Raw genomic sequence first — 15,150 nt, 5'->3', positions numbered from 1 at the left:
ATTGATAAGCTTGGTTTTCCCTAGATGTACATATAGCCCTTCCTTGGGGAAGGTCATAAGCACCAAACAAATATTTTCAATTTTTCAATTATCAATGTGATAATCACTAATATTATAACTTTGACTATTATAAGGGTGGTATGAAGATATGATCTACACAGTTGGTTGAGCTCATAAAGCAAATCAATGTCATAGCAATGTGGGTTCCCGGTCCATCGACAAGGTTACGAATGTTGGAAATACTAAGAGGGAGTGAATCTCTATTTCGTTATTTTTAACTATTTTAATCTTTTAAAACATTTGATGCACATAAATCATCAAACACAAATATTTATATGAGAAACACTTATACATTTTTTCTCTATAAATATTTTGTAAACTTTCTATAAATATTTTGTAAACTTTCTTGTACAAAGTAAGCAGCAACTTACGACTTTCGTAGGCACCAACCTACATAATATTTCATTCCCCTAGCTAAGAACCAACTCAACAAATGTAGGCACCAACCTATAGGAGACACCAATCCTGCCCAACTGAGCACCAACTCAACAAACTGAAGGCTTAACCTACACATTCAAGTTATTCCTTGGATCTGTCATCAATAAATTCTATTCCTCAACAAATTCTTCAGTGAGTTGTCATCTAACTATTAAACCCTTAGGTTTGCACCATCAAGCTTGATCACAGCCACTCTACTTGTGCACCTTAACCTTTTTCTCTTCAACTAGGTTTCGACTTGGATCTTTAGACTTGATCTCCTACATGTCAATTCCCTATATTTAATAAAAAATAGGTCTACCATTCTGGCACATCAACTTCCTCAACTCTTGTCGTTCATTGTTCAACTATCACTCATTAGGCTTATTATATTTTCAAAGAGAAGTTTTTCCCGCTTAACATTTTACTAAATAGGTCTACCATTCTGGAACTTCAACTTCCTCAACTCTTGTCGTTCATTGTTCAACTATCACTCATTAGGCTTATTATATGTTCAAAGAGAAGTTTTTCCCGCTTAACAGTTTGTACTCAACAATGTAGATGTATTTATGCTACATAGAGATTTTAAACACACTTGGACCGAAACAGACCTTTACAACATTGAAGGTCTTGTTACCACACAATCTAGCAAGGGTTCTAGGAGGGGTTCTAAAGGGACTACTACTAGACCGAATGAAAACAACAGGACAAGGACCCTATCACTTTAGTCAATGTGCCCTACTTTTTATGGAATTTCACCGATGGGAGGAGTCTCGGTATGAAGGAAATCACTAGAAAGATAAGGTAAATAACAATGTACAATATGATTTCCAAGGCCCATTCAAAGGAGAGGCTCAGATAATTACTTGCTTGCTTCAAAAGCAATATAAAGGCTCTCCAAGAAAGGCTTATTCCAAGAAAGGCTTATGGGAGAAGGCCTAAAACCTAGGAAGGAAGAATACTCAATATGAATTATACAACTAGATCAAGGCTTCCTAAAGAGAAATATAGACTATAGATTTTCCTGTAGATTCATAGCTCATGTAATGTACTAAAACACAAGACAAGAATATACTCTACTCTTTAAATAGCGGAAACCAATAGAACGATGAAAACAATAATTGACAAGAGGAAGATAATCAAAGACACGTAACACAATTGTTTCTCTAGGGAAGGCCACTGCTCAAAACCCTGACTATCTATTGCATTAATTAGAAATCTAAGTGATAATGAAAAGCTTGTTCTCACAAGAACAATTCATGCACAAGTATGATCAACTCTCTGCCTCATAAGCCCGCACTTACTTGGCCAATTTTTGTTGTCTGTTAAGCCCCTATTTCCTTGCACAATTCCTGAGAGGAATAGCCCATATTTAATTTGGAATTTCTTCTTCCATAACTGTGAAATCCAAATCTAGGTCGTCTTCTAATTGCATGCATGATCTGTACAACTCATATCATTCTACAATTGATAGTGCATTGTCCCTGCACTCTAGTCTCAACTGGGTCTTTCTATGAACTGACATGCATGAGTTTCTCATGAAGGAATCTTCAGTTAGCTGGAGTAGCACTGAGGATGCTCCAGTGCACCAAATCACTACTAAACCTCTACTAGTTCCACAAACAGTTAGAACTAGTTTAACTATCTATAACTCAGTCAAACTGAGTTATCTAATTACAACTCAAATAAACTCGTCCTAGACCCCTAAAATTTGGGGAGAACATATGCATGACTACAAAAAGACTTCCAACTCGAAATTCCTAAGCTAATTATGTTAATTAGACTTAATTAACTATTTACAAGTTGTTATGAGAATAGAATTTGATTTTAATTCACACTTTAATTCAAAGACAAATTAAACTGAAATTTCTTATTGCCATTTCTCAACACTCCCTCTCAACAAGAAAGGGATTATCAGCTACCCCGATCCTGTCTCTGTGAAACTCAAATTTACATCTTGACAATGCCTTTGTCAAAATGTGAACATCTTTCTCCTTCATGGGAATGTACCGCAACAACATAATCTGCCTTAATATACATTCTCGAAGATGATGATATCATATATCAATATGCTTGGACCAATCATGAAAAACTAGATTTTTAGAGAGTTTGATACAAACTGATTATCGCAATAAATCGCAGTTCGATCCATCTACTGACCAAAAAAACCAACCAGAATCTTCTTCATCCAGATGGCCTCACATGTTGTCTGACTTGCAGCCGTGTACTCTACCTTTTCCAAACTAAGTGCAACAAATCTTCATTTCATGCTGTACCAAGAAACTGTTTTTGACCCAATACTGAAGATCCCTCATGATGTGCTCTTCATGTCGGATGGACTCCCTGCCCGATCTACATTGATGAAGCGTTGAAGCTTCACTCTATCTGTCTGTTAATACCAAAATCCATACTTCATAGTTCCCTTTAGGCATCTCAACACAAGCTTTGTCGCCTTGCAATACATCTTGGCAAGCCTAACCATCACTTGACTAAGTTGGTTAACTGGATAGCACATATTCAGTTGTGAGTTCACAAAATACATGATTGAACCCACAAGCTGACTATAAATAGTAGCTTCCACTACTTCCCCTTAAGTAGCATCCTCCTTCCTCCAGTTACCTGCTAGAGGAGCCTCCATGGGATTGTTTCTCTCCATGTGGAACCTCCTGAGTAGCTTGTTGGCATACTTTCCCTGAAACAAAAACAGTTCCCCATCACCCTACCATACTTCCATGCCTGAAAAATAATGCATGAGACCCATGTCCTTTATCTCTGATACCATGTATATTTTCCTGTAGATTCACAGCTCATGTAATGCACTAAAGCACAAGAAAAGAATCTACTCTACTCTTTAAACAGTTGAAACCAATAGATCGATGAAAACAATAATCGACAAGAGGAAGATAATCAAAGACACATAACATAATTGTTTCTTTAGGGATATCCACTGCTCAAAAGCCTAACTATCTATTGCATTAATCAGAAATCTAAGTGATATTACAAAGTTTGTTCTCACCAGTATGATCAACTCTCTGTCTCACAAGCCCGCACTGACCAACACTTAGCCCATTTTTGTTGCCTATTGAGCCCCTATTTCCTTGCGCAATACCTGAGATGAATAGCCCATATTTAATTTGGGATTCCTTCTTCCGTAACTTTGAAATCCAAATCTAGGTCCTCTTCTAATTCCATGCATGATTTGTACAACTCAGATCATTCTACAACTGATAGTACATTGTTCATACACTCTAGTCTCAATTGGATCTTTCTCTGAACTGACATGCTTAAGTTTTTCAGGAGGGAATCTTCAGTTAGCTGGAGTAGCACTAAGGATGCACCAGTGCACCAACTCACTACTAGACCTCTACTAGTTCCACAAACAGTTAGAACTAGTTTAAATGTCCATAAATGAATCAAACTAGGTGATCTAATTACAACTCAAATAAACTCATCCTGGACCCATAAAATTTAGGGAGAACATATACGTGACTACAGAGAGACTTCCAACTCAAAATTCCTAAGTTAATTAAACTTAATTAACTATTTACAAGCTGCTATGAGAATAGAATTCAATTTTAATTCACAGTTTAATTCAAGGACAAATTAAACTGGAATTTCTTGTTGTCATTTCTCAACAAAGACTTCTCTTATGGTTTTGTGATATAGTAATCATTTGAAGGCTTGGGGACCATAAGGGAGGTCTAGGTGGATCCGAGCAAGGCGTGGAGTTTGCAAATTTCAATGAGAATGAGATACCTAGGTCCAGCAAAGATGATAAGGGTCAACGAATGATTAACATCCAATGAGTTTCAAGAACAAATGACCCAAGAAAAGTTGCTAACCAAAAGAGCCTAGGGGAAGGAAATGATATTAGAGCTAGGGCTAGAATTTTCTCCAAATCTAGCCACAAGATGTGCTTCAAAATTGGAGGGCACTCAGAGAAAACCCAAACGCAGTAGCTTGCCAATTTGCACTTCAATATAACCACCCTAATGAAATTCACACTAGGCACTAGGAGACCCTTTAGGGTTAGGGAAAAAATGGTGAGGGGGAGAAAAGAAGAAATTTGTTGTGATCAAACTAGGATTTAAGACTAGTGCTTGGCTATATGGAGTATTGGAGTCGAAATGCTCCCGACTTTGTCACCTTCACTCTCCAAGGAGGCCTAATGCAACAACTTCACTATCTATGGATGCAACTACATAGCAACTTTAGAGATTTATACTTCAATGGAAAATATTATGGATTTTCAAGGATGTGCATGCAAATGATCCACTGGGAACATGCCTGCTTCATGTAGCCTATCAATCTTTGTGCTAAACACTCACCTTATGTATCCCACAGGCCTACCACAAAATTTTCCATGATAACCCTATTCTTACTACACACCTATCCACAATAGGTATTAATCAGGATATCACCTTAACGTCACAACTACTTCAACTAACAACTCCCTTAACACTACCTTATCCAACCAAACTCATTATGCAAAGATCCTGCAGAAGTTCTCCAATAGAACTCATCCATCTCAAAAACCAGACCACAACTTGGTTTACAACAAGACTGCAACTGTGACGACAAACCAAACTGAACTCATCCTTCAAAACACCAAAAACTGGCCTTCAAACCAAACCAGAACTCGACCTCCAATGCACCAAAACTTGGCCATCAAACCAAACCTTAATTCAGCTTTCAGAATACACAGTTAGCTGCATAATAGGCTGTGTTCTGTAGCTGATTTGCAAAAATTTATTCAAATAGAAAAAACATAAAAATATAACATGTCAATCATTTAATGCCCTCCTTAATACAAAACCTATCATTTATCATTGATGGGGATCTGTAATCTTATGGAAAAGAAAGGGAAAGAAGTGAGAGAAGCTGTTAAGGAGAGGGTAATTATGAGGTTCAACACTTTTCCAAGAGCAGCATCTTCATCGAATGTAACATCCCTGCTAATTTCAACCTTCCTTTGACTAGGAATATATATTCTAAATGTTTTATAATTTTCACAATACCTAACAAACGTAACTTTTCTTCCTGTAGCTTCCAATTTGCTTATTTTGTCATTCGGCACATGGAAATATACGGGACATCCAAATATGTGGAGATGACTAATGTTGGCTTTCACACCTGTAAATACTTCTTCGAGAGTTTTGTTTTCCAAAGGTTGATGAGGCAACCTGTTTTGAACATATACGGCAGCATGTGAACCTTCAAACCAAATAAATTTAGGCAACTTTTGATCATGGAGCATCACTCAAGTGGCTTCTACCATAGACTTGTTCTTCCTTTTAGCTAGACCATTTTGTTCGGGAGTATATAGAACAATTATTTCCTTCTTGATACCTTCCTTTTTGCAAATGTTAATGAATTCATTTGACATGTATTCACCACCATTATCAAACCTGGATATTTTTATCTTCTTCCCTATTTGATTTTCAATCAATGCTTTGAACTCAAATGTTTCAAAGCATTCATCCTTATGCTTCAGAAAGTACATCCATGTCTTCCTTGAAAAGTCATCAATGAATGTGATGTAGTAAAGATATCCACTAATAGAGTGCACAAACATTGGTCCTCATATGTCAAAATGAATGAGATGGTGGATGTCATTGGTCTTGTTTTCACCAGAGGGGAATGGTCCCCTTGTCGTTTTTCCACTAGCACATCCCAAACATACTCCCTCATGATGGGCTTGAACCTTTGGAATCCTTGAGACCAAGTTCTCCAATTTTGGAAGAGCATCATAATGAATATGAGCCAACCTTCGGTGCCATAATTCGCTTAGATGATTTGTACTATGAACTAATTCTAGTAGTGACCTTCCAATGACCTTGTAGAGTCCTTCATATCTTGTTTTCTAATCTGAAATCGTAGAAGAATATTGCTCTGACACTTGGCAAGTTTTAAATGGGTCTTTCAAAATAATGATTTAATTCATCTGAGCAAGTTAATCATAAAGGGAATGACACACATAATCATGCAACATCAATATAGAATGATGCCAAGGTTGGTGACGGAATTCACCCCCCCGAGTTACATCTCCAGGCCCTGCTCTAAAAGGTTAGGCCACTTGTATTTCAGTAAATAAGAAGAGGCACATCAAAATTGTTGTTACAATTGCGGCTATTTCCAACAATGTAAACTATGAAACGGGAACTATAAACTCAAAACGGGAACTCTGGCCAAAAAACCCCAAAAAAACATCAAAAACAGTGCTCAAAACGAAAAGTGTGTATACTGGAACGATGTTTTTATTTTTTAGGCGTCAATTTTGAACATGTTTTAAAATTGGCAGTGACTAAAAATTTTACTATGAAATTTTCGTGCAAAATATAGCTTCAAAATGAGATGGATGATACTGGAACAATGATTTTTTTTTAGGGTCAATTTTCAGTATTTAAAAAAAATGCTAATAAAACCAAATTTTTATGTGTCAAACAAAGTTGTTTATGCGGGAAAAAACACACTAATGTTTTTGGTAGAATATCATTTTTCTTTCCTAAGTATAAATTTAATATGTTTTCAACCATAACATGCTAGATACAAAAAAAATTGAAATTTTTTCAACTATAAAATAAAAAACATGGCTTTATATATTTTCATAGATTTATTTTGTTTAGTAAAGTAAATTATATATTTTTTCATATATCTTCATTAAGATGAAACTCATTCATTATATGCCTAAAGTTGCACAATTTTTAAAGGTTCGACATACATCTTACATTGACAAGAAACAACATCCTATGAATTTCTATGAATTTCTATGAATTTCATGTCAAAAAAATAATAAAAATCACTTTTTTTTTCAAAAAATAATGATTAACTTAAAAATCAATGCAAAAATCACATATTACCAATATTGAATGTATAACAACCCTAATTGAGTGTTTATTCTTCTCATAAAATGTCAAAGTCAAAACATTGCAAAGCTTGATTTACAAGCATAACTTAAATTTAATCAACAATGTCACGTAATCCAAACTCTTCGTCCTCTAGAGTTTCATCATTGTCCTCTTCCACAATATTTTCTATTTCATTTTGCTCATTTTCCTCTTCTAATGGGTCTTTGATGTCTGCGAAACTCCCAATGTATGTCTTTCCAAACATCCTATGTAATGGTGGTTGGGGTTCCTTTGCCTTTCTTGCCACACATGATTCACTAAAGTCCCCTTTCTTCAACCCAATTTCTTGCATTGCATCTGGAACCCCAACCACCAGGGCCGCCCGCGCCCTCCATCATCATCATCATCATCATCATCATCATCATCATCATGGGTTTTCTCATATTATCCATAATCATGCTTTGGGTTTTATCGGCTTACCCTAAACCATGCCCATGGTTTTGTCAGCTGACCTTAAACATGCCTACAAGAATCCCCGTCCACTTCACTCTCAAACGTGGTTTTTGGCTTACAACAAAACTACACTACAAAGTGGTTTCCCTGCACTTACATACACTGTCACAAGTGGTTTTTGACTTACCACAAACCTACACTGCCAAGTGGTTTCTGGCTTACCACAAACCTACAGTTACATACATTGTCATAAGTGGTGTCTAGCTTACCACAAACCTGCACTTACTTGGTGGTTTTATCATTACCACAAACTTTATGGGGCTACACATGCCTTATTAGGATTACATTACACGCTTAGGTACATAATCACTTCAAGTACATAATATTACAAACCTTTCAAGGACCACTACAAAAGCAACATAGACTTGTTTACAATTAACATCTGTGACTCATAACAGAAGTTAATTGTGAGTCTATTCCACAAACACACACAAACTTGATTGTCCATCATCCTTTAATATCTTATTTTGCTTCAACCACACTCTTCTAATGCCATCTTTAGTATCATATCTAGTAATCAATAATTCCTACAACTTTGTCTATTGTTAAAATGGTCAATTTCCAAAAAAGCTCAAATTCATGATAATAGTTAACCAAACTAATGCCACTATAACTAAAATTACGTCAATAACATAACACTTTCTAAAAACTTTAAACAATAGCAAAATAATTGCCGGTCATAATCCTCAACTCCTTACATTACTTTCCTTACATTACTTTTGTTGCATTTGTGTAATTAAATACACAAAATTTATGGTAATCAATTTCCATGGATAATATGTTTCCATAGCATGTGTGAACGTAAACAAAAAGAAACATTTGGTTATTTGGTTATGTGATTTATGAGGTGCCTTATAAAATTATTACCCTTCCACAGGAATGAATTTAGCAATGCCATTAAACCAATTTTCGAATATAATTTGACACATGAAATATTTGAAGTTGTCCAATATTCATCCTTTTCGATGGGTTCATTGTGTATATTTCTACAAATACAATTTGACTATGAAAATTTATCTGCAGCGCACATGCATTAAAGACCTCCTTGTACCCAACAGCGCCAAAGGCTTGAAGATCACCATGAATATCTGTTTTTACAAGATGCCATGGCTTCCTACTTTCATATACGAAGACTTATGGCAGGTATATATATATATATATATATATATAGATATATATATATATATAATCATATTCATGTTTTTACATTGAAATTCGCATTGTTTCGTGGAAATGTTATCTTGAAATATTATTAAAAATTTCAACTTGAAATCTCTGAAGGCTACGCAACGAAACAGAGAGCAGAGGGCACATCTCGTGGATGGGATATTGATCGGTTCGAAGAATTTGCAGGCACTGCCAAAAATAAACCAGGTTGGGTTCTTAGCCATATACGATATTCGATAATCTCACGAAATATGCGAATATTTTCAAAGGACGGATTGAAATTTAATCTCATGAGGGAGGGGCGCCCTCGTGCAGGCGCCACCCGGGCCGCCCGCGCCCTCGCCCGGTAGGCAGGGCGATTCCCGGAATCGCCCTGCCGGGCGAGGGCGCGGGCGGCCAGGGTGGCACCTGCACGAGGGGGCGCCATCGTGCAGGCGCCACCCAGGCCGCCCGCGCCCTCGCCCGGCAGGCAGGGCGATTCAGGGAATCGCCCTGCCGGGCGAGGGCGCGGGCGGCCCAGGTGGCGCCTGCATGAGGGGGGTCGCCCTCTTGCAGGCGCCACCCAGGCCGCCCGCGCCCTCGCCCAGCAGGCAGGGCGATTCCGGGAATCGCCCTGCCTGCCGGGCGAGGGAGCGGGCGGCCCGGGTGGCGCCTGCACGAGGCCACTGTTCGGGTCTGAGTATACCATATGGCAAAAGCATAAGCATTTTGACCCACTTCATAAAATCCAGCGGAAAATGTTTTATTGGGGGAAACCAAGCAAGTCCTCTTCTGTTGACGAGTCAGTGAAGAACCGAGGGTAAGCCGATTGGTGGCCAAATTGGGAATTCCAGAAACAAGCCCACAAGTGAAGAAAAACAAGAAACATATGAGTTGAGTAGAGAAAAAACGCCTGCAGATTCCCTCAGGCGCTTCCATTATGGCCAGGCCAACTTTGATATTAATCCAATTCAGCCGTTGTTCTCTTCCAAGAACCCTGAACACCAATCCCAAGTAGAGACGCCCACTTTGAGATACACGAGTTTTTTGTTTCCCACTTCAGCCGATTGACCGTTTATCTTCTCATCCACCAGAAACGCAGTTCAAGCTGTAGAGAAACGATCGAGGGCATCTGTTACCGTCTCTGCCACAGAATATGCAAACAAATTGCAGGAGAGAAAAGTATGAAACTGCTGGCTTACACTTATATCGCCCCTCGTTTAATTAAATCTAACTAGTCAGCCCCGCCCCTCAGAGTTACAATATTGAATCATTTGAACAGCCTGCACGAGGATGCCACCCGGGCCGCCCGCGCCCTCGCCCGGAAGGCAGGGCGATTCCCGGAATCGCCCTGCCTGTCGAGCGAGGGCGCTTGCGGCCCGGGTGGCGCCTGCAAGAGGGCGCCCCCCCTCATGCAGGCGCCACCCGGGCCGCCCGCGCCCTCGCCCGGCAGGCAGGGCGATTCCCGGAATCGCCCTGCCTGCCGGGCAAGGGTGCGGGCGGCCCAGGTGGCGCCTGCACGATGGCGCCCCCTCGTGCAGGCGCCACCCGGACCGCCCGTGCCCTCGCCCGGCAGGCAGGGCGATTCCCGGAATCGCCCTGCCTGCCGGGCGAGGGCGCGGGCGCCAGAGGACACCATTTATTTTTCAGGGTCTCCATACTCTGCATTTAATTATCTGATTTGAGAAACTTGAGAATCGTCTGGTTCAAATCCGTGGGTTTCTCCAGCGGAAGAGCATGCCCACAATCTTTTATCACCACAAGCTTACCCTTCTCTCCAATATGCCTGCAAATATCATAAAACTTCACTTCTCCGCCGAGAATATAATGTTAAAGATGAGAAATTGATTTCTTTTGAATTAAGGTCAATCGTTCAATAAGGGAACTGAGCTTGTTACCTTTGTAAAACATAGGCCTCCTCCAACCTGCGAAGTCGATCCTTCTCGCCCCAAACTATTAGAACGTCCTGTTCGATTTCAAGAAATTAAATTTCAATCCGTCCTTTGAAAATATTCGCATATTTCGTGAGATTATCGAATATCGTATATGGCTAAGAAACCAACCTGGTTTATTGTTGGCAGTGCCTGCAAATTCTTCGAACCGATGACTATCCCATCCACGAGCTGTGCCCTCTGCTCTCTGTTTCGTTGCGTAGCCTTCGGAGATTTCAAGTTGAAATACAAAGAGTTTTAATAATATTTCAAGATAACATTTCCACGAAACAATGCGAATTTCAATGTAAAAACATGAATATATATATATATATATATATATACCTGCCATAAGTCTTCGTATATGAAAGTAGGAAGCCATGGCATCTTGTAAAAACAGATATTCACGGTGATCTTCAAGCCTTTGGCGCTGTTGGGTACAAGGAGGTCTTTAATGCATGTGCGCTGCAGATAAATTTTCATAGTCAAATTATATTTGTAGAAATATACACAATGAACCCATCGAAAAGGATGAATGTTGGACAACTTCAAATATTTCATGTGTCAAATTATATTCTCACATGTTTGTTGTTCATAGTTGTGTGCAATTAGGATACACAAAATTTAGGGATGAAAAAATTATGTTGTTGTCGACTTGGCTCATGCTATCACACCTTCAATCATATGCAATTTAACATTTGATGAGACAATTACATAAATTCGATTCCAGATTAAGTTGAACTCTATCCACGTTGATTATTCACCTTTCAAAGTGAAGTAATTGCCATGGTCAAAAAAAATTGAAGTGGACCCGAATCCAAGTCAACTTGGTCGAAACCTTTTTTATTAATTTCCAACTACATTGTTCGACGTGATAAACAAATATATCATTGGTTCAATTGATCAATGGTCCTTTCACCCACCCAACCCATGAGAGAGAGTTCCTTAATTTCCATATCAGAATGTGATCGTTCTTGTTATTTCCTTCGCTTATGTGTCAATAGAGTCTCAATTTGTTCATATACACATAAGGAATCACGGTTAAATTATTTCATCCATCTTGATAGATTTCTATTGGGAATCAATTGACATATTCATTGAAAAATGACAGTCAATTGGTATTATCTCACAATATTACCAGGTTGAGCACTTTGTATACCCATTAGCTTTATATACAATTTTCCTTCACAAATTGTGATATATGACAGGTGACGGGTAAACCCAACATGTGTGGTAATCATTATGTTTTTCTACGTCGGTTGAGTAATCGATTCAACTTGGTTGAATTTCAATCACTACTTTGGTCGATTGAAAATAAAAAATATACTAAATAAGATATTTATGACAACAATGTCTTCTTTTCCATGTTATCCTTTGCTTCATTGATCTCATCTCAACTGGTTTTCCGTTCTGACGTTCCGCGCACATGCAAAATATTTTATTGAAATAGTTGGTCATTGAGAAAGATGGGCATCCAGGTAGTGGGCTTTAATCAGTTGAGACTGGTCGTCCTACAACATTAGAGTTGACCAACCTCACAGGCCCAAAGAAGACCATCAGCTTGAAAGGAAATTCGAAATCATAACTCAAAGGTGAGATATATGACATTCGAAAATTGGTTTAATGGCATTGCTAAATTCATTCGTGTGGAAGGGTAATAATTTTATAAGGCACCTCATAAATCACATAACCAAATAACCAAATGTTTCTTTTTGTTTACGTTCACACATGCTATGGAAACATATTATCCATGGAAATTGCTTACCATAAATTTTGTGTATTTAATTACACAAATGCAACAAAAGTAATGTAAGGAGTTGAGGATTATGACCGGAAATTATTTTGCTATTGTTTAAAGTTTTTAGAAAGTGTTATGTTATTGACGTAATTTTAGTTATAGTGGCATTAGTTGGGTTAACTATTATCATGAATTTGAGCTTTTTTGGAAATTGACCATTTTAACAATAGACAAAGTTGTAGGAATTATTGATTACTAGATATGATACTAAAGATGGCATTAGAAGAGTGTGGTTGAAGCAAAATAAGATATTAAAGGATGATGGACAATCAAGTTTGTGTGTGTTTGTGGAATAGACTCACAATTAACTTCTGTTATGAGTCACACATGTTAATTGTAAACAAGTCTATGTTGCTTTTGTAGTGGTCCTTGAAAGGTTTGTAATATTATGTACTTGAAGTGATTATGTACCTAAGCGTGTAATGTAATCCTAATAAGGCATGTGTAGCCCCATAAAGTTTGTGGTAATGATAAAACCACCAAGTAAGTGCAGGTTTGTGGTAAGCCAGACACCACTTATGACAATGTATGTAACTGTAGGTTTGTGGTAAGCTAGAAACCACTTGGCAGTGTAGGTTTGTGGTAAGTCAAAAACCACTTGTGACAGTGTATGTAAGTGCAGGGAAACCACTTTGTAGTGTATTTTTGTTGTAAGCCAAAAACCACGTTTGAGAGTGAAGTGGACGGGGATTCTTGTAGGCATGTTTAAGGTCATCTGACAAAACCATGGGCATGGTTTAGGGTAAGCCGATAAAACCCAAAGCATGATTATGGATAATATGAGAAAACCCATGATGATGATGATGATGATGATGATGATGATGATGATGATGATGATGATGATGATGATGATGATAATGGAGGGCGCGGGCGGCCCGGGTGGTTGGGGTTCCAGATGCAATGCAAGAAATTGGGTTGAAGAAAGGGGACTTTAGTGAATCATGTGTGGCAAGAAAGGCAAAGGAACCCCAACCACCATTACATAGGATGTTTGGAAAGACATACATTGGGAGTTTCGCAGACATCAAAGACCCATTAGAAGAGGAAAATGAGCAAAATGAAATAGAAAATATTGTGGAAGAGGACAATGATGAAACTCTAGAGGACGAAGAGTTTGGATTACGTGACATTGTTGATTAAATTTAAGTTATGCTTGTAAATCAAGCTTTGCAATGTTTTGACTTTGACATTTTATGAGAAGAATAAACACTCAATTAGGGTTGTTATACGTTCAATATTGGTAATATGTGATTTTTGCATTGATTTTTAAGTTAATCATTATTTTTTGAAAAAAAAAGTGATTTTTATTATTTTTTTGACTTGAAATTCATAGAAAAAGCTATTATTTAACCATTTTTAGTTAAAATTATCGTATAAAAATTGTGATTTTGACATGTAAATTCTAACAAAAAATTATCAAAACGTGTAGTTTTTTAGTTATATTTATGTTAAAAATTGTTATTTTTATGTCCATTGTTAAAAAATATTGTTTTTTAGAAACAATTATTTCATGTCGATTGAAAAATTAATTAAGGATGTATAAATATGTAGAATATCGAAAAGTCTAAATATTGACCTTCTAATTTAAAAATGCAAAACAGTAAAAACCTCACAAAATAAAAATTTAAAAATATAATAAAAAACAAGAAAATGTGGAGAAAACGACCACTTCAAAAATTATCAAATTTACTAAATAATTATTTACATTTTATACATTAAAAAATTTAAAGCCAAAAAACAGGGCTTTTAAAAAAGGAGTGTGATGCAGAATGCTCACTTTTTTAAATCAGCATGAAAATCACTACCATTCTCAAACTTAATGCACATGAAAAAAATTAAAGTTCCAAAAACCATGTTCTAAAAAAACATGTGTATTCTGCATCACCACTTTTGAAAATCGGGTCATTTTTTTGCTACCTCTACGAAACGGGTAACAGTATCAGTTCCCGTTTCAAAGTTTACATTGTTTTCCCCAGTGTGGAAATGCTCTCCTTTAGAGAACTCTCGCAATTTCACTTGACTTTCTACAAATGATGTATCAGTTATAGTAAAAACATAGTCTCTAACAATGAATCTAACCTCTATTGAAATTGAGCATTAGAGCATCAACAATGCATTAATTATTTACCTTGTCTCCACTTGTCTAGGTGAGACACGGTTCAGGTACAGTCTTCTGCGAAATTCGCTACTGCTACTGATCAGGTGCTCAAAAATTTGCTCAAAATTCAAAGTTGTCAGATCAGTGTGGAACCTGAATATCGCATAGTGCTCATCATCCTAAATCTGGTGCAACTCGTTTCACGCGAAACAGACTCCGTATGCTCCCAGAAACATGTTCTATTTGTTTTCCTAAACATGCGAATTAAAAAAAAATGCAGACAACCCAGTCAATAGTCTGTACTGTTGATGTGGCACTGACTGGGCATGCCTATGCGGT

At 37.6% G+C, this 15,150-nt stretch overlaps 1 protein-coding gene and 1 long non-coding RNA gene across 2 annotated transcripts in view; one reads left to right on the top strand and one right to left on the bottom strand.

The window, feature by feature from the left end:
• Window positions 1-15,150, top strand: part of LOC149148517 (uncharacterized) — a 208,323-nt gene that overhangs the window by 44,238 nt on the left and 148,935 nt on the right. The window lies entirely within an intron of this gene.
• On the bottom strand, window positions 10,626-11,364 carry LOC149148518 (uncharacterized). The gene is made up of 4 exons (XM_089438984.1): window positions 11,261-11,364; window positions 11,048-11,140; window positions 10,883-10,950; window positions 10,626-10,770 (listed from the first exon to the last, which is right to left on the bottom strand). The coding sequence occupies exons 1-4, from the start codon at window positions 11,300-11,302 to the stop codon at window positions 10,653-10,655; spliced, it is 321 nt and encodes a 106-aa protein (XP_089295110.1). The 5' UTR covers window positions 11,303-11,364; the 3' UTR covers window positions 10,626-10,652.

This window comes from Pinus tabuliformis, chromosome 9, assembly GCF_031772625.1.
Source record: "Pinus tabuliformis cultivar Carrire ecotype Pingquan chromosome 9, CPIR1, whole genome shotgun sequence".
In the NCBI taxonomy this organism is placed as follows: domain Eukaryota; kingdom Viridiplantae; phylum Streptophyta; class Pinopsida; order Pinales; family Pinaceae; genus Pinus; species Pinus tabuliformis.
Note: the sequence above shows the minus strand (reverse complement) of the source record. Positions and strands in the feature narration are given on the sequence as shown.